Here is a 27472-nt window from a genome sequence, read left to right as displayed (position 1 = left end):
GCAGGAAATCACACACATTCTGGACCACTATTCAATGGAGGCCAGCCAAAGCAGCTAGAGCTCTCCCATTGTACCACATCCAAAAGTGGATGAAGCAAAACTGGCTTCACAGTTCTGACTGGAAAGTAAAGGCAGTGATCAGGATTGACTCGTGCCCAACCTCATGCATTGGTGGTGAGCCATTCAGCCTACTCTATAAAATAAATCTGTTAAAAGGTGCTGGAAAGTCCCTAAGGACAAGAGAAATTGCAGCCTTTGTCACCGCAGGTGGTCTACACCAGACAAAGCAGTGAAGATGCCCCAACATTTAAAAATAAACAGGTAGTAGATGTACACAGCAATTGTACACTGCATCTGAATGATCTGATAATTCACAGTGACAGTCCAGGAGATGAAAAAAGTATGTGTCCCTGTTGATTTTCGCACTCCCAAAAATAGAGGGAAATCATGCATTTCCTAAGGGTGTGCAGGTTCTACCTAAATGTTATCCTGAACCTCAGCACCCTACCTGTCCCATTGAAAGAAAAATTATACTTGGTGTGGACAGAGCATCTTAAAAAAGTGAAAGCTAGCATGGTGACCAAGCCCAGACGAACCAGCCCAGGTTTCAGCAAACCTTTTAGAGTGTCTGTTGATGCCAATGATCAGTGCAGCAATAAGCCTCCTCCAGGAAAATGATTCTGGGATCTAGTGTCCAACTGACTATTGAGAAAACTCAACAAACATCAGGAAAGGTCAAAAAAGGAACCACAACTCTCCAAATAGCTTTCCAGCATTTTGTTCACCACGGGCACAGAGTGATGCTGGGATGCGCAGACTGTAACACTTTGAAATTCCGAGAAAAGTTCAAAGCACCCAATGCTGGGTTGTTCCTCTGGAGTTTGCTCTTTCAGCCTTTTAATTTAAAATAAAATCACTGATATTGCAGGAAAGAACAATATCACGCATCTGCTGACTGTGTTTGACCTTTAAGCATTAATAAGAATGAATGTACACTTCTCAACATGTTTCATTGCTTTTGTCAGATATATATTAAATAAAAACAGAATTAATTTCAATGCACCATCCTCCACACCCATCTGCACTGACCTCAAGAATGAGCCAACCTTCCAGGACTTAACTTTGAGAGTGAAAGCGACCTGACTTTCAACGTCAGTAAAGTGGTCATGAGGAACCCCAGCAATCCTTGTGGAACTCCAGGATTAGGATCAGGATCATTCTTCTTGGAGCAGGATCAGGTTAAGGTCTAGATCTAAATCAGTGCTCAGGACAATTTGCAGCCACGGTTCCCTTTGCATGGTACCCAGTTGAGCCAGCAGGTGCTATAAGCTGCTCTCTTGGTCTGTGTGTACTTGGCCAGGGTCAAGGAAGAAAGTACAATGATATCTCTTTCTCCTGTGCTTGATTCTACTCCACACTGAGAATGGCAAGTACGACATGTGTTACTCTTGTTCCGTGTCCCAGGAACTCCATGGTTAAAAGTTTGTGCGAAGATTTGTAGCTCGGGTGCTCGTTGCTGCGGTTCTGTTCGCCGAGCTGGAAGTTTTTGTTGCAAACGTTTCGTCCCCTGGCTAGGCCAGGGAGAAACCATGATATCATTCGACGTGACGGCACTGTTCACTTCAATAGACAAAACCCTAGCCAGAGAAACAATAGCCAACCTACTGGACGTACAGAACAGAAAACAGGACGCTGAACCTATCAACAAAGACGGCATAATTAAACTACTGGACATGTGCCTCACAACACACTTCACATTCAACAACCAGATATACGAACAAATCAACGGAACACCCATGGGATCACCAATCTCGGGACTCATAGCAGAGGCAGTTATGCAAAGGTTAGAACAAACAGTCCTACCACAAATTCAACCCAAACTCTGGGTCAGATATGTCGATGACACGTTTGTAATCATTAAAAACACGGAAATAGAAAAAACACACCGGATCATCAACGCCACACTCACAGGAATCCGATTCACGAGAGAAGAAGAAAAGGATAGCCAACTCCCATTCCTAGACGTGATGGTACAGAGAACACCGAACGGAGAATTCACTACAAGGGTATACAGGAAAGCCACACACACAGACCAAGTCCTAAACTATGAAAGTAACCACCCCAACACACACAAACGAAGCTGCATCAGGATACTATTCAATAGGGCCACAACACACTGCAGTATACCAGAATTGCAAAAAGAAGAAGAGGAACACCTATACAAGGTATTCGCCAAAAACGGATACCCGCTCAACTTCATCAACAGATGTCTAAGAGAAATACCACGGAACAAGGACATACCACAACCAAAAGGACTAGCCACACTACCATACATCAGGAGCATCTCGGAACTGACAGCCAGACTACTGCAACCCCTAGGACTCATAACGGCACACAAACCAACAGCCACGCTCAGACAACAACTCACCAGAACGAAGGACCCGATACCCAACATGAGCAAAACTAGTGTAGTGTACAAAATACCATGCAAGGACTGCACAAAACACTATATAGGACAAACAGGAATACGGCTAACAATCCGCATACATGAACATCAACTAGCCATGAAACGACACGACCAGCTATCCTTAGTAGCCACACACGCAGACAACAAGCAACATGAATTCGACTGGGACAACACCACTATCATAGGGCAAGCTAGACAGAGAACAGCCAGGGAATTCCTAGAGGCATGGCATTCATCCACAAACTCCATCAACAAACACATCGACCTGGACCCAATATACCAACCACTACAGCGGACAGCTGAAACTGACAACCGGAAGCGGCAGGGACAGACCACTATAAACACCAGAGGAAACATCAAAGAAGCGCTTTGCAGGAGGCTCCCAAGCACTGATGATGTCGCCGAGCCAGGGGACGAAACGTTTGCAACAAAAACTTCCAGCTCGGCGAACAGAACCACAGCAACTCCATGGTTACCATTGTTAAGCATGTCATTCTGCATATAAAACCCAGACAGCTGTGAAAGGCACTGACCTGCATGATGTAATGCAATCCTCCCAAAACTGTCCACTGCATTAACTGGGCATTTTTCCTAAAGAAAGAAAGACTCGTGTTTATATAGCACCTTTCACAACATCACTGTGTTCAGTCAATAAAGTAGGCAAAATATGTAAATACAATTGTTGGATAGAAATTAGGGACAATTTAGCTTGTCCTATTTGAAATATTTGCTTTCTGCCATCAATTCCATTTGCCTCAATGTTGTCTCATCTCCGATGTTGTGTGAATGCCCCCTCCACATGCACACAGAAATGTCTTCATCTGCCCCAATTGTCCTCTACCTTTCCCACTTCTCACAACACCACCACAATTCTGACCATGCACCTACTCTGCCTCCCACTCCCCATCTTTTCCCTCAACACAGCACATCATAGCAACAGTGATCCAAAGCTGTTCCTTTCGCTTGTTTGATCCTAAGTCCCTTTGTTTAATATGCTAGTCAACCAGGAATTTCCTGATGAAGGGCTTTTGCCTGAAACATTGACTCTCCTGCTCCTCTGATGCTGCCTGACCTGTTGTGCTTTTCCAGCACCACACTCTCAACTCTAATCTCCAGCATCTGCAGTCCTCACTTTCACCGTGTATAGATTCTTGACTAACAAGGGTCAAAGGTTATGGGTGGGTAATGTCACGGTCAGGTCAGCCATGATCCAATTGAATGGCACAACAGGCTTGAGGAGAAAAATGGCCGAATCCCTGGTCCTAACTCTTAGGGTTTTCCTGTGGAAAAAATAATTGCTCAAAAGTGAATGGCAGGTTAAGTGATTGGTCAGAATATAAAGAATGGCAGAGAATGATGAAAAGATCAATCAGGAGGAAGATGCTAGACTATGAGAGGAAGTTAGCTGGGAATGTAAAAACATACCAAGAGTTTCTATAGGAGTATTTAGAAAGGAAAAGGGTAAGTAAAATGCTGGGTCCCCTAGAAAGTGAGAATGGGGAGTTAATAGCAGACAATAAAGAAATTGGCAAATGAAAGGAGAAAAATATATTTCTTCTGTCTTCTCTTTAGAGGATACAAAAATCAAAGTAACAGCTGTAAATCAGGATATGGAAGGAGAGAGGAACTTAGTGAAGTTATAATCATGAGGTACATGTTATTGATAGAGCTGTGGCTGATAAGTATCTAGACTGAGAAGGACTTCATTCTAGGGCCTTGGAAGAGATTGCTAATGAGGGAATTGATGCTGCTTTCCAACATTTCCTAGATTCAGGAAAGATTCCACCAGACAAGAAAATAGCAAATATAATCCCTCTTTTCAAGGGAAGGAGTCAGGAAACAGGAATCTATAGATCAGTTAACTTAGTTGCTGTCCTGAAGAAGTGCTAGAATTTATCAAAAAAATTTTAAGGACATTTTTTAAAGAGATTTGAGTTGCATACTTAGAAAAATTCCAGATATTCTGGAAGAGTCAGCATGTTTTCATCAAAGCGAAATCATGTATAGCCAATTCTGTGGAGTTCTTCAAAGGAGTAACATGTAGTGTGGATAAAGGAAAGCCTGCAGATTTGGATTTCCAGCAGGCATTTCATAAGGAGCTATTTCAAAGGTGATTGTGCAAAATAAAAGCTCATGACAAAGGGGCTAACATATTAACATAGAGGGGAGATTGGCTGGCTAGCAGAAAACAGAGAGAATGTATAAACAGGTCTTGGTCCGATTGAAAGAATGTGAAAGTGGAATCCCATAGGCGTATGCGCTGGAGAGTCAACCTTCTACACATTGGACTGCACGTTATGAAGAAGACATAAGGAAGTTGCAAATGAATATCTGATAAGTTTTGTGAGTGGACAAAAATCTAGTAGATGGAATATAATGTGGGAAAATGTGAAGTTATTCACTCTGGCTGGAAGAATAAAAAGGCAGACTATTACTTAAATGGAGAAATGACTGTGAAATTTCAAGGTGCAGAGGGACTTATGCGTGCTGTTGCAGGAGTCCAGATAGTATGTTGGTAAAGCCCGTAATCAACAAGACTATTGGAATGTGATCCTTTATTTCAAGAGAAATTGAATGTAAAAGTAAGGATGTTACGCTTCAGCTATATAGGGCAGTGGTGAGACGACATCTCAAATACTGTGTATAATTTGGTCTGCCTATTTAAGATGTAAAAGCATTGGAGGCAGTCTAGAGGTGGTTTACTAGATTGATACCTATTATTAAGAGGTGATTGTCCTGTGAGGGGATTGGGCTTGTTTCTGCTGGAATTTGGAAGTGTAAGGGATGACTTGATTGAAGTGTATAATATCATGTATATTGTTGACAACAGAGTGGGTGTGAAGAAGATGTTTCCTCTGATGAGTTAGTGCAGAACTTGGGGCCACTGATGTAAAAGTAGGAGTCACACTTGCATGAGAGACATTGGAACATTTATTTTCTCTCAGAAAGTTGTGCAACTTTGGAATTCCTTGCATCACAAGGGGCCAATGAATATTCTTAAGACGAAGGTGAACAGGTTCTTGTTAGCAGGCATATCAAGAGTAATCTGGTGTAGATAGGCATGTGGGATTCAAAACATAAACAGATCTAACAAAATTCTGAGGGGCCAAATGGCCTACTCTTATTGATAACTCTTCAGTTCTTACATTCAACTAGAGATTAAGTGGTGACAATCAGTACACAAACAGCAAGATGTGACTCTCTCACTGAAGTACAATACTGAACATGACTGCCCTCCTATATCTAGACCTACTGGTCATTATTCAGGAGGTTTCATTACTGGAAGATGTGTCTAAATGGAATGGGATTTCAGAGTCAAACTCTGGCTTGCCTATGCCTGGTACCTACTCATGTAATACACCCTGGGGAATTTTCTAATGCTCAAAGAATGAATTGATGGTGGAGATAACCCAACACTGAACTCAAGCTGAATTTTCATTCCTTTGGGGTTTTCGGAACAGAAAGTTAATCATCTTATACAAAACAAAATCCAATGGAAATGAAAATGTTGTGGTTCTGTTCGCCGAGCTGGAAGTTTTTGTTGCAAACGTTTCGTCCCCTGGCTAGGCGACATCATCAGTGCTTGGGAGCCTCCTGCAAAGCGCTTCTTTGATGTTTCCTCCGGTGTTTATAGTGGTCTGTCCCTGCCGCTTCCGGTTGTCAGTTTCAGCTGTCCGCTGTAGTGGTTGGTATATTGGGTCCAGGTCGATGTGTTTGTTGATGGAGTTTGTGGATGAATGCCATGTCTCTAGGAATTCCCTGGCTGTTCTCTGTCTGGCTTGCCCTATGATAGTAGTGTTGTCCCAGTCGAATTCATGTTGCTTGTTGTCTGCGTGTGTGGCTATTAAGGATAGCTGGTCGTGTCGTTTCATGGCTAGTTGATGTTCATGTATGCGGATTGTTAGCTGTCTTCCTGTTTGTCCTGGGACAACACTACTAAAAAGGCAGATTTGAAAGAATGACTAAGAGGATGATAATGGGACAGAGAGTCTTTAGGGAAAGAATCTAGACTACTGTCTACAGTTTGACCCTTTACTTTAAGGGAGATTTGAGAGGGTTCACTTAGCTGATCCCAAGGGTTGAAGGGCTGTCTCATGAGAAAAGCATTAACAGTTCGGCACCATAGTCACTGGAGTTTAAAAGAACGAGAGGTGATGGTATTCAGACAAAGATGATCCTGATGGAACTTGCTGGGTGAAAGCTAAGAGGATGTTTTCCCTTGTGGAGTGTCTAGAACTGGGTGGAACATTCTGAAGATAAGAGGTCTCCCATTTGCAATGGAGACTGCAATATCTCCTTATGGAGATAAGGAGACATTATCTTCTTTCAGAGGTTGTTAATGTTTGGAATTACCTTTTCCAGAGAGCAATGGAAGCTAGGTAGTTGGACAGATTCAAGCTTACATTGTACAGATTTTTGATTGATGAGAAAGTGAATGGCTGTACGTGTAAGAAAGTGGAGTTAAGGCAGCAGTCAGCTCTCATTGAATGTCAGATTGGGTTTTAGGGATTAAAAGGCCATGTTTCTCCTGATCGTATAAATACATAGTTTAGTGTGTAGACATCTTAAGGTATAGCCTTCAAACGTGAGGCAAAGGAAATTAGGAAACATAAATGACCTGAATCACAGAATCGCAGAGATGTCAGAGGGCTGGAGGACACATTCAGAGATTGAGAGGATGGAGACCAAGAAGGGATTTGAAAAAGGTTATGAGATCATGAAACACTGACATTTAGCAGGCACAAGGATGATTGCTGAACATAGCTTAATGCAAGTGGACGTACAGGGAGCAAAGCTGAAACAAGCTGTCTGAAAGATTATACAAACAACATTGTGTGTGAACATGCAACAGAGTCAGACCTTAGCAACAACTGTGGCACAAGGGAAAGGTCAGTTGCACTGAAATCTGTGAACTTTGATTATTAGTAACCGCAAAATATCCAAAGTAAGAAAAGGACGTGAATGGGTAATGAACCTTGTGCCTTTACATAGTGTTACTGCTGAGGTCTGGTCTGAGGAAATCTTTAAGATTCCCAACTCATTCTGGAACACAGGTTTATTTGTGATTTTGGAAATGGACTCACTCAGAATAACATAAGAACAGAAGGAATAGAAGCAGAAATAGGCCAGGGGGGGGCCCTCAAGCCTATTCCACTGTTCAGTAAGGTCATGGCTGATCTGTTCCAGGCCTTAAACCCGCATAATTACAGAATATAGGTTTGCTGGGCTGTTTCCCCTGTAACGTAAAAAAAAGAATTATCTCAGAGTGTTCATACCTGAAGAAGTCTCCTCACGCACTGATGGTTCCCATATTTCGCTGCTAAATGTAACGCATTCAATCCTAGATTGTAATCAGACAAACACATCAGATAAATGAGGTTGTGAAGAGTTCCTGTCTGAAACAGAAATACAGAAAACAGAAACTGCAGTAGGCAAGTCAACCCCTCAAGCCTGTTCTGCCATTTAATTCAAACAGCGTTAATGTCATCAACTGCATTTTTCCTAATTGTCAAACCATTAAAAATTTATAAAAAGAATCATCTAACTCAGTATTCTTACTTCCTCCTCATACTCTCTGATCCCTTTAGTGCTAAGAACTATATCTAACTCCTGCTTGAAAACAATCAATGTTTTGGCCTCAGCTGCTTCCTCCAGCAGAGAATTCCACAGGCTGGCCACTCTCTGGATGAAGATATTTCTCCTTATCTCAGTTCTAAATGGCCTACCCCAGGATCCCAACCCCATTGTTTGTTTGTTGAGAATCATCACCCAATGATGATTTTTTTTGCAGGATTAGCCAATTATTGACCAGATGTGATAAGGTGGTGGACGGAGGGTCAACAGGAAATCCATCCACATAGAAAGGAGCTGCAGCCAGCTGCCACAGGAAGTGAAACAGAGGACACCTCCAACCTGAGAGGCCTGCATCACATATTACAAAACTGACAAGAAGAAATGGCCACTGTTACTACTGACCATTTCAGCCATAGCTGGCAAAAGTAGGCATGGAGGCTGTGGGGTAAGCCTCAAAGTGATTTGGAGCCTTGTTCCCCCTAAGACTACCACTGAGAGGTAATTGCTGTGCTTCCGATCCTCCACTCCCGGCACCTTCCCCTGCAACCGCAAGAAATGCAAAACATGCGCCCACACCTCCCCCCTTACTCCCCTCCAAGGCCCCAAGGGATCCTTCCATATCCGCCACAAATTCACCTGCACCTCCACACACATCATCTATTGCATCCGCTGCACCCGATTTGGCCTCCTCTTTATTGGGGAGACAGGCCGCCTACTTGTGGAACGTTTCAGAGAACACCTCTGGGACACCCGGACCAACCAACCCAACCACCCCATGGGCCTCATTCCTGAAGAAGGGCTTATGCCCGAAACGTCGATTCTCCTGCTCCTTGGATGCTGCCTGACCTGCTGCGCTTTTCCAGCAACACATTTTTCAGCTCTGATCTTCAGCATCTGCAGTTCTCACTTTCTCCTCCTGAAGAATGGCCAAATGTGGAACAATGGGCTGAGACACCAGTGCACCGGTCAGAATCGGAAATTCACTGCCACAGGCTCCAGGCCTAGATCAGTGCCAAACCCTACCAACTGTGTTGGTCCTCCAACAGCATCCTCTGGAAAAGAACATGTCTACCATTTCATCTCCTCAGCTTGCTATCTTTAGTACATTTTTATTGCAATAAATTCTTTTGCGCTCTTGGAACGCTGAGATTAGTCTATTTAATGAACCACTTGAAACCTTACTTAAAACGCAGGATAAGCAATAATTACTGGAAAACATACTTCCTCTCACTCCACCTCTGGTCCAAATGGGAATGATTTTAAATTAAAACCCCTCATTGGCAGCACTTTCTCCCTATCTACTCTCCAAACCCCCTATATAATCTGAACATTTCTGTTCTGAAGGAGTAAATCTTCATGTTACACTAAGCTCCATCCAATCCATGATGTGACACAGTCTTTGTGAGGAGACAGTTGAGTTCTGCATGTAAAACTGAAGAGACATGCCCAAAACATTGATTTTCCTGCTCCTCAGATGCTGCCTTACCTGCTGTTCCTGTTACTAAGCTCAGGCCTCAACTCCTTTTTCTGCCTCAAAGCCCTCAATTCCTTGATATTTCAAAATCTATTTACCTCCTTTTTAAATATATTCAGTAATTAGAAAATTCCAGACATTCACTACCCTTTGGCACAAGAAATTCTCTTTTATATCTCAATTTTTAATGAGTGTCCCCTTATTGAGACTCCCCTACGAGTGGAAACATGCCCTTAACATCTATGACATTGAGGCCCTAAGAATCTTAGGCATTTCAATCAGATCATCTCTCATATAGAGTCATAGAGTCATAGAGATGTATGTACAGCATGAAAACAGACATTCTTCTAAACTCTAATAAATAAAGGTCAAAGCTGATTAGCCCTTCTTGTTAAGCCAAGCCTTCATTCCCAGGAATCAGATTAGCAAATCTTTTTTGAACTACCTCCTTTGCCAACATATATTTTCTTAATATGGCGCCAAAATATTACGCAGTACTCCAGGTGCAGCCTCACCAACACCATCCACAGTTATAATTAGACTTCCCTATTTTTAATTCCAACCCTATGGCAAATTTCATTTGCCTTCTTAATTACTTGCTGCACCTACTTGCTAAGATTTACATTTTGGTTAAACAAACAGGGGCAGGACTTATAGAAGGGACGGACAAGATAGCTTAATGTGCCAGGGTACAGGTGCTTTAGGCAGTATAGAGGTGGTGGAAGGAGGGGAGGGGGAGTTGCAATTTTGATTAAGACGAGTCTCACAGCAGTAAACAAATGAAATAACTGAAGGATCATCCAGTGAGGCTTTGTGAGTGGAGTTAGGAAATGGTAATATTATCGGGGTTGTATTATAGGCCCCCAGTAGTCAATGGGAATTAGAGGAGCAAATATGTAGTGAGACTGGGGAAACTTGCAGGAGCAATAGGTTTGTCATTGTAAGGGATTTTAATTTTCCTAACATAGACTGGGACTGCCATAGCATTAAGGGCTTAGATGGGGTGGAATTTTGTTAAGTGAATTAAGGAAACTTTCCTCAAGCAGTGTATAGAAGATCATACTTGGGAAGGGCAAAACTCGACCTACTCTTGAGAAATTGGGCAGGACAGGTGACTAAGGTGACAGTGGGGAATACTTTGGGACTCGTGACCGTACTTCTATTAATTTTAAAATAGTGATGGAAAGGAATAAAACTGGTCCACAGGTTCAAGTTCTATACTGGGGCAAGGCGAATTTTGATGAAATTAGACAGCAGCTTGCAGGGTTTGATTGGAGTAGTTTGTTTGCCGCAAAGAGACCTTCAGCAAGTGAAAAGGGGGCACGATATAGCCTTGGCTGAGAAGATTAGGGTGAATCCAAAGCGGTTCTTTAAGCATATTAAAGTAAAAGAATAACTACAGAGAGAATAGGGGCCCTCAATGACCACAGTGGACATGTAAGTGTAGGACTGCAGGGGACAGGCAAGGTCCTCAGTTAATATTTCTCCTCCGTGTTTACTGTGTGTCACAATGCTGGTCTTGTACAAGATTACTTTGCCCTTGAGGTTTTTTTTCAGAGAAGGGGTATCTGGCTCTCTAGCTGTGCAGTTCAATTCAGTTCAGGAGTCAGTTTAGTTGCAGCAGGGGGTGTGTGAAACAGGCTGCTGATCTCTCTGTCTAACTTCAAGTCTGTAAGCTCTAGTTTGTTTCATTGTTTACTGTTTGTGCTAAGGGTTGTGTGCATTGGGGCTGTTGCAAGTATTTTCAGAACAGCATCATTACATTGGGTTTGGATAGGGTAAGTTGCCGGTATTCTGTTTTCTGTTCTTTGTGTTTCATTCTGTAATTTTATAAATAAATTTTGTTTGTTTAAAACTTGGAAGACGACCCAGCTAATTTGCACCCGGAATATCCAGTACACACCTAGCTAAACAAATAGCAAAATTATGGTCTGGGCTACCTGCTTAAAAATGTTTTCAGGGGTCTGGCCTAGTCCATGACACATGAAAAAAGACATGACGACTTGGAAACTTGGGGAAGTTAGTGATGATATCTTGGGGACAGTCCATATCACAGTATGTGTAGGACGTATTAGAATGTATGAAGGTGGATAAATCTCCTGGTCCTGATCAGATATATCCAAAAACACTGGAAGAGGATAGAGAAGAAATTGTAGGGCCCCGACTGATATTTTTGCATCGCTGTTAGCCAAATGTGTGATTCCAGAAGACTGGAGTGTAGCAAATGTTGTGTCCTTATTGAAAAAGGGCTGCAAAGAAAAGCCTGGGAATTATAGAACAGTAAGCTTAACTGCTGTGATAGTGAAGTTACTTGAGAAGATTCTAAGGGATAAGATATACATGCATTTGGCAAGACATAGTTTGATTAGGGGTAGTCAGCATGGCTTTATGCATGGGAGATCATACCTCACAAATTTGTTAAGAGTTCTTTGATGAAGTGAGCAGAGTGGTTGCTGAGGGCAGGGTGGTTAACCTTATCTATAGGGATTTCAGTAAGGCCTATGATAAGGTCCATGTGGTAGGTTGCTCTGGAGGGTTAGATCACATGGAATCTAGGGGGAGCTGGCAAATTAGATACACAATTGGCTTGACGTTGGGAAGCAGCGAGTAATAGTGGAAGGATGCTTGTCAGACTGGAGGACTGTGATTGGTGGATTGCATGAGGGATCAATACTGGGCCCATTGCTGTTTATTATCTATATCAATGATTTGGATGAGAGTGTACAAGGCATGATTAGTAAATTTGCAGATGACACTAAAATAGACGGTTTTGTGGATAGTGAGAAAGGTTATCAGAAATTGCAGCAGTACCTTGATCAGATGGGAAGGTGGGACAAGAAATGGCACATGGAGTTTAATATAGGTAAGTGTGAGGTCTTGCATTTTGGAAAGTCAAATCAAGATAGGAGTTTCAAGCTGAATGGTAGGGCCTTAAGGAGTGTAGTGGAACAGAGGGACCTTGGAATTCAGGTGCATAGTTCTCTGAAAGTGGAGTCACAGGAAGGCAGGGCAGTGAAGAAGATTTTGGTACACTGGCCTTCATCAGTCAGGGCACTGAGTACAGAAGTTGGGAAGTTATGTTGCAGTTATACAGCATGTTGGTGAGGCTGCACTTGGGAGTACTGTGTTCAGTTTTGGTCACCTTGCTAAACAAAGAATGTTATTAAACTGGAAAGAGCGCAGAAGAAATTTGCAAGGATCTTACTAGGACTCAGCAGTCTGACTTATAAGGACAGGTTGGACAAGCTAGGACTATTTTCTTTACAGCATCGGAGACTAAGGGGACATCTTATAGAAGAGTATAAGATCATGAGAGACATGGATAGGGTGAATGCACTCACTCAGTCTTTTTCCCAGGGTTGGGAATCGAGGACCAGAGAGTGTCAGATTAAGATTAGAGGGGAAAGAATAGACAATAGGTGCAGGAGTAGGTCATTCTGCCCTTCGAGCCTGCACCACTATTCAATATGATCATGGCTGATCATCCTTAATCAGTATCCTGTTCCTGCCTTATCTCCATAACCTTTGATTCCACTATCCTTGAGAGCTCTATCCAACTCTTTCTTAAATGAATCCAGAGACTGGGCCTCCACTGCCCTCTGGGGCAGAGCATTCCACACAGCCACCACTCTCTGGGTGAAGAAGTTTCTCCTCATCTCTGTCCTAAATGGTCTACCCCGTATTTTTAAGCTGTGTCCTCTGGTTCGGCACTCACCCATCAGCACAAACATGTTTCCTGCCTCCAGAATGTCCAATGCTTTAATAATCTTATATGTCTCAATCAGATCCCCTCTCAGTCTTCTAAACTCAAGGGTATACAAGCCCAGTCGCTCCAGTCTTTCAGCATAAGGTAGTCCTACTATTCCAGGAATTGACCTCGTGAACCTACGTTGCACTCCCTCAATAGCCAGAATGTCTTTCCTCAAATTTGGAGACCAGAACTGCACACAATACTCCAGGTGTGGTCCCACCAGGGCCCTATACAGCTACAGAAGAACCTTCTTGCTTCTATACTCAATTCCACTTGTTATGAAGGCCAGCATGCTATTAGCCTTCTTCACTACCTGCTGTACCTGCATGCTTACCTTCATTGACTAGTGTACAAGAACACCAGATCTCTTCGCACTGCCCCTTTACCTAAATTGATTCCATTTAGGTAGTAATCTGCCTTCCTGTTCTTGCCACCAAAGTGGATAACCATACATTTATCCACATTAAACTGCATCTAGCATGCATCTGACCACTCACCTAACCTGTCCAGGTCACCCTGTAATCTCCTAACATCCTCCTCACATTTCACCCTGCCACCCAGCTTAGCATCATCAGCAAATTTGCTAATGTTATTACTAATACCATCCTCTGTATCATTAATATAATGAATAAAAGGGAACTGAGGGGCAACTTTTTTTACACAGAGGGTGGTATGCATATGGAATGAGCTGCCAGTGGAAGTGGTTGAGGTGGATAAAAACATTTGGACAACTACATGGATAGGAAAGGTTTAGAAGTAAATGGGCCAAGTGCAGGGAAATGGGGTAAACGGCGATGGATATTTTCGTCAGTATGGACCAGTTTGGGCCGAAGGTCCTGTCTTCGTGCTGTTGGTCTCTATGACTCTAATTAATAATAGAACCTTGGGTAGTGTTGTAGAACAGAGAGACCAAGTGGTTCAGGTACATAATGCTTTGAAGTTCGCGACACATATAGACAGGGTGATTAAGAAGGCATTTGGCACGCTTGCCTTCATTGCTCAGACTTTTGAGTACAGGAGTTGTTGAGGTGGTACAGGACTTTGGTGAAGGCTCTTCAGGAGTACTGTGTCCAGTTCTGGTCGCCTTGTTATAGGAAGGATATCATTAATGTAGAGAAGGTGCAGAAGAGATTCAACAGGACATTGCCGGGTATGGAAGGTTTGAGTTATAAAGAAATAGGCTGAGACTTTTCTCACTGGAGCACAGGAGGCTGAGAGGTGACCTTAAAGAGGTGTATAAAATCATGAGGGGTACAGAGAGGGTTAATGATAGGTGACTTTTGCATAGAATGGGGGATTTCAAAACTTAGGAGCACATTTTTATGCTGAGAGGTGAGAGATTTAAAGAAGACATGAGTGACAAATTTTTACACATGTGGGATGAACACCCTGAGGAAGTGGTGGATGTGGGTAGACTTACAATTACAACATTGAAAAGACATTTGTTTAAGTACATGAATAGGAAAGGTCATCCTGGAGTTCAGTTACTAGTGCTATACCGCAAGGATCTGTTTTGGAGCCACTGCCATTTGTCATTTTTATAAACGACATAGATGAGGGCGCAGAAGGATGGATTCGTACAATTACGGATGCCACCAAGGTTAGTGGAGTTGTGGATAGTGCCGAAGGATGTTGCAGGTTACAGAGGGACATAGAGAAGCTGCAGAGCTGGGCTGAGAGGTGGCAAATGAAGTCTAATGCGGAAAAGTGTGAGGTGATTCACTTTGGAAGGAGCAACAGGAATAAAGAGTACTGGGCTAATGGTAAGATTCTTGGAAGTGTAGATGAGCAGAGAGATCTCAGTGTCCATGTACATAGATCCCTGAAAGCTGCCACCCAGTTGATAGGGTTGTTAAGAAGGAATACGGTGTGTTAACTTTTATTGGCAGATGGATTGAGTTTCAGAGCCATGAGGTAATGTTGCAGCTGTACAAAACTCTGGTGCAGCCGCACTTGGAGTATTGTGTACAGTTCTGGTCACCGTATTATGTTTTTGTTAGAGAGAAGAAGGTTGAGAGGTGACTCATTTGAGACATTTAAAATATTCACAGGGTTAGATAGGGTGGATAGTGAGAGCCTTTTTCCTCGCATGGTGATAGCTAGCACGGTGGGACATAGTATTAAATTGAGGGGTGATAGGTCCAGGACAGATGTCAGAAGTAGTTTTTTTATCAGAGAGTAGTTGGGGCGTGAAACACCCTGCCTGCAACAGTAGTAGACTCACCAACTTTAAGGGCATTTAAATGGTCATTGGATAAACATATGGATGATAACAGAATAGTGCAAATTAGATGGGCTTCAGATTGGTTCCACAGGTCAGAGCAACATCGAGGGCCAAAGGGCCTGTACTTTGTTGTAATGGTCTATGTTCTACAGGTTCGGAGGGATGTAGACCAGCAGCAGGCAGGTGAGACTAGCTTAATTTGGGATTATATTCGGCACGGACCGGTTAGACTAAAGGGTCTGTATCCGTGCTGTGTGACTCTGTAAGACCACACAGGTCCCTTTGTGCTGCACTTTTCTGGAGTCTCTCTCCACTTTCGTAATAGTCTGCCTTTTGCTTCTTCCTACTACAGTGCATGAACTCACACTTTCCCACTTTAAACTCTTATCTCCATTTGCCCACTTGCTCAACCTATCTATATTCTGCTTGCTGATTCCTTATGATATCACAACAAGCCCTCCCACCTATTTTTATATTGTCAGCAAATTTGGATAGATTCCACTTTGCCCCCTCCTCCAAGTCATTAAGATAAAGAGTAAATAACTCAGGCCCTAGGATTGGTACTTTCAACCTAAAAAAGATTCATTCATCCAAACTCTCTGTCTTCTGTGTGTTACGTAATTCTCAATCCTTGTTAATAGGTTACCCCTAATACTGAGTGCCTATCTTGGGCAATTCTATTTCATATGGCCCCTTACCAAATGTTTTCTAGAAATCCAAATACATTACTTCTAATAGTCTCTCTTTTTCAACACTGCTTGTTAAATATTCAAAAAAATTAGCAAATTTGTCAAACATAATAAACACTCGACCCGAGATGTTAACTCTAATTTCTCTCCACAGATGGTGCTGGACCTGCTGAGCTTTTCCAGCAATTTCTGTTTCTGTCTTACAGCATCTGCAGTTCTTTCTGTTTTTATTTTATCAAACACAACTTTTCTTTCCCAAAATCATGTTGGCCTTGTTTGATCCTTCAGATTTTTTTTGTAACACAGATGGGAAACAGGGCACAGGTCAGAAACGTAAGGGAAAACTTCAGTTAAGATTTTCATAGGCGCAAATGCTAAGCAAGAAGATGGGCTTCTGTCCAATTGCAGGGCAGTGGGCAGACTCCAGAAACTGAACTGCCAATAATAGGATGCAGGAGTAACTGGGAGGGCACACAACCTTTTAAAAACTTTCATAAAAAGACAGAAATAGAAGTTTCCTGATGAAGGGCTTTTGCCAGAAACGTCGATTTTCCTGCTCCTCGGATGCTGCCTGACCTGCTGTGCTTTTCCAGCACCACTCTGATCTGAACCCAAGAAACAGAAGTCAGGCCACCACTCTGCTGGGGAGTGATGGGGTGTGGGAAGAAGGAGAAGATCCCTTGACAAGGTGCAGCTCCGTCTATACAGATAGGGAAGGCCTGTAATGGCGTTACCTCCTTCGGCTGCCAATGGGTGCCCACCTCCAGCTATTTAATCCATCTTTATTGTATCAGGAAATGAGGCTGGCTGGAAAGTCTCACCCATAACAAGGCAGTTAGCAAGTGACACAAGTCACCTCACGAGAAAAGGCAATCTGCCCAGGCCCCAAATTTATGACCTCCAGTTCCAAGCTCGAGAAATAGCATCCTGCAATCAACAGGTCACTGGCCAAGAAGTACACACGACAGAATAAGAGAATCGATTTGGCCACTGCTATATCGAAGCAGCAGTCACAAAGGTACTGATGTTGTATGACAGGGACTTGCACAATAGGAAATATAATTTGCTCAGGATGCTCCCTATGAACTAACAGAACTTGGGACATAAACTTGTAGGGACTTGAAAGAAACTTGTAAACATTCTGGTAGTGCCATGGAGGCTCCACTCTGTTCCCCCTCAGAAGATGAACACCTTCCACACCACCCAAATCCTACAGCCCCACCTCGCCTTGGAGTAGGAAGTGTTTACCTGAGCCGTCCAGGGCATTGATGTCCACTCCACGTGCCAAGATGACCTCCAGACAGTCCACATAGCCTTTCATTGCTGCCAGGTGGTACCTGAGGTAGAGATGAGCCAAGCTGCTCAATTACTGGCAGACACAGCATGTATAAAAGCATCAACCACTGGCTAGGCCTCTTTGGAGTATGGCATTCAATTTTGGACTCCATGCTTTATGAAACTTGTCAGGGCTTTGTCAAGGTTGCAGTGACTCAGTACCCATTTATAAAATATCCCCTTAATCTTTACTTAGAGGACAACAACTTCAGCAATCCTAAATTTGTGTAAAGGGCAATACCTGATATAAATATGACAATAATTAAATGTGAATGAAGTGTAGCAAAATATAATTTCTTTAAATTATTCATTCACAGAATATATCTGGTACTTTCAAGCCAGCATTTACTTCCCATTCCTAATTGCTCTTGAAAAAGTGGTGGTGAGCTGCCTTCTTGAACCATTGCTGTCCTTGCAATGTTGGAACACCCATTGTAGCACTAAGCAGGGAGATCCAGCATTTTGGCAAAGCAACAGTGAAGGAACAGAAACATTATTCTAAGTCAGTGACTTGGAGGGAAACTTGCAGATGGTGTTGCTCCCATTATCTATTGCCCTTGTACAAGACAGTACAGGAAGGTGCTGTCAAGGGGTCTTGGCGAATTACTGCAGTGCATGTTGTAGATGGTACATACAGCTGCTACTGTACATCAATGATAAAAGGAGTGAATGCTTCACATGGAGTGCTGATCAAATGGGCTGGCTTGTCCTGATGGATGGCATCAAGTTTCTTGAATGCTGTTGGAACTGTGCTCAACCAGGCAAGCAAAGAGATTCCATCACAGCCCTGACTTGTGCCTTGTAGATAGCAAACAGAAACTAAGGAGTCGGGAGATGAATTAGTCACCATAGAATGCCCAGCTGTTTAATAACTTTTGTAGGCACAGAATTTATAAGGCTGGTCCAGATAAAGTTCCGGTCAATGGTAACCCTAGAATGTGAATGGTGGGGAATCCAATTATAGTAATGCTGTTGAAAGTTAATAGTAGGTGGTTCAATTCTCTCTTGTTGGAGATGATCATTGCCTGACATTTGTGTCATGCACATGTTACTTGGCACTTATTGGCCCACCTGGATGGTGTCTAGGTCTTGCTTTCAGTGGCTGTTAGGTATAGGGAATGCTGGATGACTAAAGAAATTGAGGGTTTGGTTAAGAAAAAGAAGGAAGCATATGTAAGGTATAGACAAGATAGATCGAGTGAATCCTTAGAAGAGTATAAAGGCAGTAGGAGTATACTTAAGAGGGAAATCAGGAGGGCAAAAAGGGGGCATAGCTTTGGCAAATAGAATTAAGGAGAATCCAAAAACTTTCACAAATACATTAAGGACAAAAGGGTAACCAGGGAGAGAATAGGGCCCCTTGAAGATCAGCAAGGCAGCCTTTGTGCGGAGCCGCCGAAAATGGGGCAGATACTAAACAAGTATTTTGCATCAGTATTTACTGTGGAAAAGGATATGGAAGATTTAGAATGTAGGGAAATAGATGGTGACATCTTGTAAAATGTCCATATTATAGAGGAGGTAGTGCTGGATGTCTTGAAATGCATAAAGGTGGATAAGTCGCCAGGACCTGATCAGGTGTATCCTAGGACTCTGTGGGAAGCTAGAGAAGTGATTGCTGGGCCTCTTGCTGAGATATTTGTATCATCGATAGTCACAGGTGAGGTGCCGGAAGACTGGAGGTTGGCTAACGTGGTGCCACTGTTTAAGAAAGGTAGTAAGGACAAGCCAGGGAACTATAGACCGGTGAGCCTGACGTCGGTGGTGGGCAAGTTGTTGGAGGGAATCCTGAGAACAGGATGTAGATGTATTTGGAAAGGCAAGGACTGATTAGGATAGTCAACATGGCTTTGTGTGTGGGAAATCATGTCTCATAAACTTGGTTGAGTCTTTTGAGGAAATAACAAAGAGGACTGATGAGGGCAGATGAGATCTATATGGATTTCAGTTAGATCTCATGGAATAAAGGGAGAACTAGCCATTTGGATACAGAACCAGCTCAAAGGTAGAAGACAGAGGGTGGTGGTGGAGGGTTGTTTTTCAGACTGGAGGCCTGTGACCGGTGCTGGGTCCTCTACTTGTTGTCATTTACACAAATGATTTGGATGCGAACATAAGAGGTACGGTTAGTAAGTTTGCAGATGACACCAAAATTGGAGGTGTGGTGGACAGCGAAGAGGGTTACCTCAGGTTACAACAGGATCTTGACCAGATGGGCCAATGGGCTGAGAAGTGGCAGATGGAGTTTAATTCAGATAAATGCGAGGTGCTGCATTTTGGGAAAGCAAATCTTAGCAGGACTTATACACTTAATGGTAAGGTCCTAGGGAGTGTTGCTGATCAAAGAGACCTTGGATTGCATGTTCACAGTTCCTTGAAAGTGGAGTCACAGGGAGATAGGATAGTGAAGAAGGCGTTTGGTATGCTTTCCTTTATTGGTCAGAGTATTGAGTACAGGAGTTGGGAGGTCATGTTGCGACTGTACAGGACATTGGTTAGGCCACTGTTGGAATATTGTGTGCAATTCTGGTCTCCTTCCTATCGGAAAGATGTTGTGAAACTTGAAAGGGTTCAGGAAAGATTTACGAGGATGTTGCCAGGGTTGGAGAATTTGAGCTATAGGGAGAGGCTGAACAGTCTGGGGCTGTTTTCCCTGGAGCGTCGGAGGCTGAGGGGTGACCTTTTAGAGGTTTACAAAATTATGAGGGGCATGGATAGGGTAAATAGGCAAAGTCTTTTCCCTGGGGTAGGAGAGCCCAGAACTAGAGGGCATAGGTTTAGGGTGAGAAGGGAAAGATATAAAAGAGATCTACGGGACAACGTTTTCACACAGAGGGTGGTACATGTATGGAATGAGCTGCAAGAGGAAGTGGTGGAGGCTGGTACAATTGCAACATTTAAGACGCATTTAGATGGATATATGAATAGGAAGAGTTTGGAGGGATATGGGCCGGGTGCTGGCAGGTGGGAATAGATTGGGTTGGAATAGCTGGTCGGCATGGATGGGTTGGACCGAAGGGTCTGTTTCCATGCTGTACATCTCTATGGCTATGTCTCTTGAGAGCAGCACATTACATCACCAGCTAGTGCATGGATTGGGCATGTGTTTTGTGATTTTTAAATTCTTCATTACTCTGTCACTAGGAGCTAACATTAACCCATCCTACCCATTTAGCATTCCACTATCACCTATTTTAATACATGTTGTAACTTCTTTACTCTGGGTTTAAATACCCCTGCTCAAAAATAGTCAACAGAATTTCAACAAGCGCACTCTTGTGTCTTTTGTTAACGTCACACACAGTGGAAATTGGTTTTAATTTGTAAGATCGGGGTTAATGGGGGATAGCAGTGCAGTTTACAGCTCTCCTTTTTTGCTTCAATGGGGAAAAGATGTACGATGAGCCATGTTTTTTTTCCAGGGAAGGAGTGGCATGATCGTAATGGCACTGGGCTATCAATTCATAGGCTCTGGAAGCATAAGTTCAAATCTTACTATTCAATTAATAAAACTAGAATTCAAAGCTGGTCTGTCAGTGAGTATGCAATTATTCAAAAACCCATCTGGTTCACTAATTCCCCTTTTGGTAAGGAAATGTGCCATTCCTACCCGGTCTGATAAAATGTGAAACCAAACTCAGAGAAATGTGGTTGACTCTGAAAACGACTAATGAGTCATTCAGTTGAATCAAGCCACGACAACCTTACAGTGTGCCTACATACAAGACAATAACTGTAGCCATTGAAAAAAAAACAGCTGCCTATCACCTTTTTAATGGGAATTAGGGATGGACAATAAATGCTACTGAAACTTGTTGGTCCTCCAGAACAAGGAGTTGATCTTGACCAAGTGTTATAGCCTGGAACATTCCAAGGTCCAGGACTATGTGCTGAGGGATGCACTAAAGCTTGGGGCAGCTGCCACTAAGGCACAGTGGGGAAAGACCACTATCTAAGGTCGCCCTGCTGAAGATATATGGCCATTCAGTTATCGGACACTTCTGATGCCTCAAATGTAAGTAAATATAGTTTTGTATGTGTAAGAGAGGTCCTTGTTTTTTTTGGATAGAGTCAAACTCCAACATTTGCTTGTTTCCTTGATATGCTGCTGGACAGAACAGAACTCTGTTTGTGACTCTGCATATATACTTTCTTCATAAAAATATCTTTTTTTTTGAAATTAAAACCATCCATGTTCAATTTCATGGAAGAATAATCAATAAACTTGCATTTTACAGCAACACAGACCCTCATTACACAACAGAGGAACTCACACTTGAGGGTACTCATAATACAGCAACGCATCTTTTAACTAAGGCTCAGGAGGTAAATCCCTGTCTCAAGCAGTCACATCGCCACATAAAATTACACCCCTTGGCCTTGACCTGGCTGCAGACTCATCATCAGCTCACAGAGAACAGACAAGCATTAGGTTCTTCACACAAAAGGTGCTGGTGTGGATAGAGTGACCAGTGTAACCAGCCTCCCTGTTGTCATGCTACCTGAATTATAATATTGCATGCCAAACAGTGTCAGTCTTCTGGGAATCTGGCTGCCAGTTCTGACTGAGGTGCTCCTGATGCAGAGCACCAGAATGTAGCACAAACCCAAGTGGGCTCAGATATTTCTCAGCCAATAGGTAATAGGAATGGGTCCCAAAGTGCTACATGGGTCCACCTTTCCCAAGGTAAAAGAGCGTTGTCAGACTAACCTTTACCAACAGAGGTGAGATAATGGCTAAACAGTGTACATGACTATGAACCCAACGTACCCACTATTAATCACAATTGGCTAGATTTTTATCTGCTGTGTTTATTTCCCTCATGAATGGCTCACTGATAAAATTATAGGACGGTGAAACTTCCACTGGGATGATTTTGAGATCGGAAAGCACAAATAAAGCTGAGTCTTCTGCTTTCTTTCCTTTCTGAAACAGCAAGTTCACCTTCCAGCTTTTTATCACTGATGGCCAAGTAGCCCAAAAATAAAATAGAGAAAGACATTGGGCACTCACGCTGATCGCCCCTCAGTGTCGAGTTTCGTCGTGAGAAGAGTCCTTTTGTTGAGGAGGGAAGCCACCTTTTCAGGGTCACTGCCATTCACAGCTTGTAACAGTTTCTCATCATACTTACTCCAGTCCTGGCTCTGCAAAAATTAAAGAGAGGTTTGAATTTCTATAGCCCCTGTCACCTCAGAACATCACAATTAACCACTTTTGAAACATAGGGCAGGATGTTTGGGTTCCATTGAGGTCAGGAAGGAAGGCAGGCAGACAGGAGAAGAAATTGCAGCTCAATCCAGGATGCTATTTGTCTGCTTTAGGCCTGTGACCATCTTTCAGTTATGGACTGAGTAGGGCATATATCAGGATTTTCGATTTGATTTGATTTATTATTGTCACTTGTACCTAGGTACAGTGAAAAGTTTTGTTTTGCACGCAGTTTATAGGTAGATCTTCACATTTGAAGTGCATTAGGGGTAATAGAACAGAGTGAAAAATCCAATGTTATGGCCACAGAGAAAGTGCAAAAAGAGTGAGATCAATATTTGCATTTAAAATATGACAGGTCCGTTCAGAAGCCTGGTAACAGCAGGGAAAAGCTGTTCTTGAATTTGTTAGTCTGTGTGTTTATGCTTTTGTATATTCTGCCAATGGAAAAGGTTGGAAGAGATTATAACTGGCCTAGGAAGGGTCTTTGACTATGTTGACTGCTTTCCTGATGCAGCAAGACGTATTGATGGAGTTAATGAATGGAAGGTCAGCTTACGGATGTACCTGAGCTATGTTCACAACTCTATGTAGTTTCTTATGGTCCTGGGCAGAGCAATTGCCATACCAGGCTGTGATGCATCTGGATAGAATGTTTTCTATGGTGCATCTATTAAAAAGAGGCCTTAGGAGTGGGAGACATGACTATGAAATCAGTGCTTTCTGGCCTCTTTTGTGTTCTGATAGCTCTTCTAATGTATTGGTTATGTTTTGCTGTACCATTGATCCAATATCATCAACTTCAAGAGGGCAGTTGCTTCCAGCTATTAAGAGGAATTTAATGCTTGGCAATGCTGTCAGACCGAGCACACTCTTAACAAATCCTATCTCGGCATTATTAATCAGCTCTCAGGTAACGGCACTCACCTGAGTCAGAAACACTGTACCTTATTAGCTGTTTCTGGCTAAAATTAAAGGCACTATTATACCTTCTCATTTAAAGTGAGAGCTGAGTTTTGAAAACTGATTTTAAGCAACTGAATCATAGGCTCCCTTAGGAATGAATATTACAGGCTGAGTTAGGTTCCATTGAACATTTACATATAACATACAAATGAGGACAAAAAGAAGGTCACTTGGCCCTTCAAGCTCATTCTGCCATTCAATACACACACGGCTAATCTGCTTTTAACCTCAACTCTACATCTCTGGACGTTCCCTTGGTAGTCATTGAATCTATAGTATGGAAGCAGGCTATTCAGCCAATCAAGTCCACATTGACCCTCCAACCAAATCCACACTCCCTAACCCGTATTTCCCCATGGCTACCCCACCTATCCCCTGGACAATATGGGAAATCTAGCTTGGCTAATCCACCTAACCTTCACATCTTTGGAGTGTGGGAGGAAACTGGAGCACCTGAAGGAAACCCACACAGACATGGGGAAAATGTACAAACTCCATACAGACAGTTGCTTGAGTCTGGAACTAACCCGGGTCCTTGGTGCTGTGAAGCAGCAGTGCAAACCATGAATCTATATATTTTGGTCTTAAAAATATTTAAAGATTCTGCATACATTGCTTTTTGAGGAAGGAAGTCCCAAAGTCTCACAGCTCTACAGGAGAAAGAAAAAGTCCTCATCTGTGTCTTTAATGGGTGACCCTTATTTTTAAACAATGACCATGTTCTAGATTCTTCTACAAGAGGAAGCATCCCTTCAAGATCCACTCAGTCATGTCCCTACAACATCTTAGATCTTTCAATTAAGTCACTTCTGACTCTTTTAGACTCCAGAGGGTACAGGCCTATCCTACCTACCCTTTCCTCATAAGGCAATCCATTCATTCCAGGTTTTAGTGTAATAAACCTTGAACTGCTTCCAGCACATTACTAGCCTTCTATAAGTCTGGTGGTCAGTACTGTACACAGTACTACAGATAGGGTCTCACCAATGCCTTCGTTATAGTAGAGATACAACCTCACTACTCTTGCATTAAATTACCTTCACAATAAGCCACAACGTTCTATCAGTTTTCCTGATTTCTAGTTTTGCCTGTGCACTAACACTCCATGGTTTATGTACCAGGACGCCCAGATCTCTCTGCATTTCAGTTCTCTTCATGGCTGGGACTTTTTTCCACTGAATTGTAGAAGATTGAGAGGTGACCTTACAGAGGTTTACAAAATCATGAGGGGTATAGATAGGGTTAATGGTAGGTATATTTTCCTTAGATTGGGGTTTCAAGACTAGGGGGCACATTTTTAAGTTGAGAGGAGAGAGATTTTAAAAAAGAGGGGCAATTTCTTTATACACAGAGGGTCGTTCATATGTGGAAAGAACTTCCTGAGGAAGTGGTGGGTGTGGGCACAGTTAAAGCATTAAAAGGACATTTAGGTAAGTACATGAATAGGAAAGCTTTGAAGGGATATGGGCCAGGAGCAGGCGAGTGGGACTAGTTTAATTTGGGATTATGTTTGGCATGGACTGGTTGGACTGGAGGGTCTGTCTCCATGTTGTCTGACTCTATGACTCTTACCATTTAGATAACATGCTTTTATTATTTTTTTCTGTTATAATTGTCAATTTTACGTTTTCCCATATTACACTCCATCTGCCAGATTTTTGCCCACTCATATAAACCAATCAGCATTCCTTTCCAGGCTCCTCTTCACAACTCGCTTCCTATCTGTTTTCATGTCACCGGCAAAGTTAGCTACCAATGTGCAAAAACAAATGTATAAGCAGAAATTATGCACTGTACCATAAGTACCACACATGTACTGTGAAATTCTAGTTGGATACGTTGTAAACTGAAATACATAATTAAATACAAAAAAAAACTTTGTTTAGGCTCTAGAAGATCATACTCAGCAGAAAAAAAAGCTAAAACAGTACAAGTTTAAATTACAAGTTGGTGCAAGTGGCAGCTGAGTGCAAACTAAGAGTCCAAGAGGAATCAACTGAACAAGTCCCTTTTGGTGACAACAAACACTAAAGATGGTAAAGGTGACAATAAAGAGTAGGAGGGCAAGAGTGGAACTGAGGACAGGAGCAGAGGGAAGAGGTGTACTGACACCTACAGTACTCGGGAGCACATCATGCCCACATTGTTCAGGCCACAGAACAGGAAATCCGTGGAAAACATTATGGTGAATGTGGCAGCACAGCACAGCTAAATAGCACAAATTATATGAGCAACGTTAAAATGAAATAATACTGACTGAGGCAAGGTTTAGCAGAAACTTACTGTATATGTGTGTATTTTATTTACCTGGTGTCCTGACTAATTCTAAATGAACATCACAAAAAATAACAAGTTTTCTGGGCATGGTCACAGTGTCCTTTATGAGGCCTGAGCCTCATGCCTGATGAAGGGCTTTTGCTCGAAATGTCAATTTTCCTGCTCCTTGGATGCTGCCTGACCTGCTGTGCTTTTTCAGCACCACACTCTCAACTCTGATTTCCAGCGTCTGCAGTCTTCACTTTCTTCTGCTACATCATAATAGGTAATACACTTCAAAAATACTGTACTTAACTTTGGGATATTGCTATGACACAGAGGTCAAACCCCTCTGCTAATTAAACTAAAACACCCAGAGAAGACCTCTTCGCCTCGCAATCTGTTAAAAATGTGTGAATGAAAGAAGATCCCTGATTTTCACTGTATAAATAAAAAGCAAAAACAAAGTATTTACTTAACCCTAATAGTGAATACTAAAAAAAACTATTAACAACCCAAACACTCATTCCTCTGACCATTCTCCCTTAGCTGACCACAATTCTATTAATATGCTATTCGAATAACACAATTAATAAAGGTAAATTAGCACTTAATCTCTTAAAGTCCACACAGATGATCATCTCCTCTTCCTTCAGCCTTCCTTCCTCTATTTCCCAAATCTGCTGTCTTCTCACTTTTTACTGCGAGTATTTTCAGCTATCAAATGCCTTTTAAATAGATGGTGCCTTCTTAGAGATTTCTTTGAGAGCTTTTCATGTAAGATGGGCAATTAGTTCGCAGCAATTTTCAAATACCCTACTTTATAAACCCCATTACTTCTGCCATCTTTTTGTTCTGATGTTGTCAATATAATCAAATTTAAATTCAATTGGTTTTTGGTATCCTGGGCATATTTTAAATTAATTGGTTAAATTCAAATCTGGTCACCTTAATTTAAAAAATAACAACCAAACACAAGCTAATGTTAGTAACCCTACCGCTAGTTGTTACAAACTTTCAATTCTCAGTTCTCTCAGTAACTCTGCCAGCTAACCACAGACCACATGTACTGTCAAAATCTCTTAGCTCAGAAAAGCAACTCCTCTCTCTTAACAGGACCATAAACACTTTCAACTTCATTACAATATTTTATGAGATTGATCTGAAGGTAATATGGCCATAGTCTTACCAGACCATAGGGTTACAATCTCATTAGAGAGATGGTTTAACCTAAGGGTCACCATACCCCAGGCAAGGGAAGAGGTAATCTCAGCCAGTGCAGGAATTGAACCCACACCGATGGAATCACAAACCAGCAGCCCTGCCAACTGAGTTAACCAATGGCAAGGAGTGCTACAGAAATGCAAGTTCTTATTTTATTCATCGAGTCAGAGAGAGAGAGATTTGATCCACATAGATGGATGTTTTGAGTATTAATGTTACGTCTAATAAAAGATCTCTGTAATATCACAAGATATAGTAGGTGGAATCTGTCTTTTCAGAGCTGGTAATCCATAGGTAGTTTCT

General features: G+C 42.3%; 1 protein-coding gene across 8 annotated transcripts in view; it reads right to left on the bottom strand.

Moving 5' to 3' along the window:
* The window catches only part of LOC122565170 (ankycorbin-like), a 121856-nt gene that overhangs the window by 52770 nt on the left and 41614 nt on the right, over positions 1 to 27472 (bottom strand). For 4 of the 8 annotated variants that reach the window (XM_087976244.1, XM_043720873.2, XM_043720872.2 and 1 more), the window contains exons 2-5: positions 22529 to 22659; positions 17428 to 17516; positions 7744 to 7808; positions 3001 to 3058 (exon numbers count right to left, since the gene is read on the bottom strand). In XM_087976244.1, coding sequence (XP_087832370.1) covers positions 3001 to 3058; positions 7744 to 7808; positions 17428 to 17516; positions 22529 to 22659 — 343 coding nt within the window. Of the gene's footprint in view, positions 1 to 1089; positions 1318 to 3000; positions 3059 to 7743; positions 7809 to 17427; positions 17517 to 22528; positions 22660 to 27472 lie in introns of those variants that run through there. The other 4 variants (XM_087976248.1, XM_087976247.1, XM_087976246.1 and 1 more) reach the window with 2 other exon arrangements.

This window comes from Chiloscyllium plagiosum, unplaced genomic scaffold, assembly GCF_037043375.1.
Source record: "Chiloscyllium plagiosum isolate Xiang-an unplaced genomic scaffold, Cpla_swu_hap1 HiC_scaffold_28, whole genome shotgun sequence".
Classification (NCBI taxonomy): Eukaryota; Metazoa; Chordata; class Chondrichthyes; order Orectolobiformes; family Hemiscylliidae; genus Chiloscyllium; species Chiloscyllium plagiosum.
Note: the sequence above shows the minus strand (reverse complement) of the source record. Positions and strands in the feature narration are given on the sequence as shown.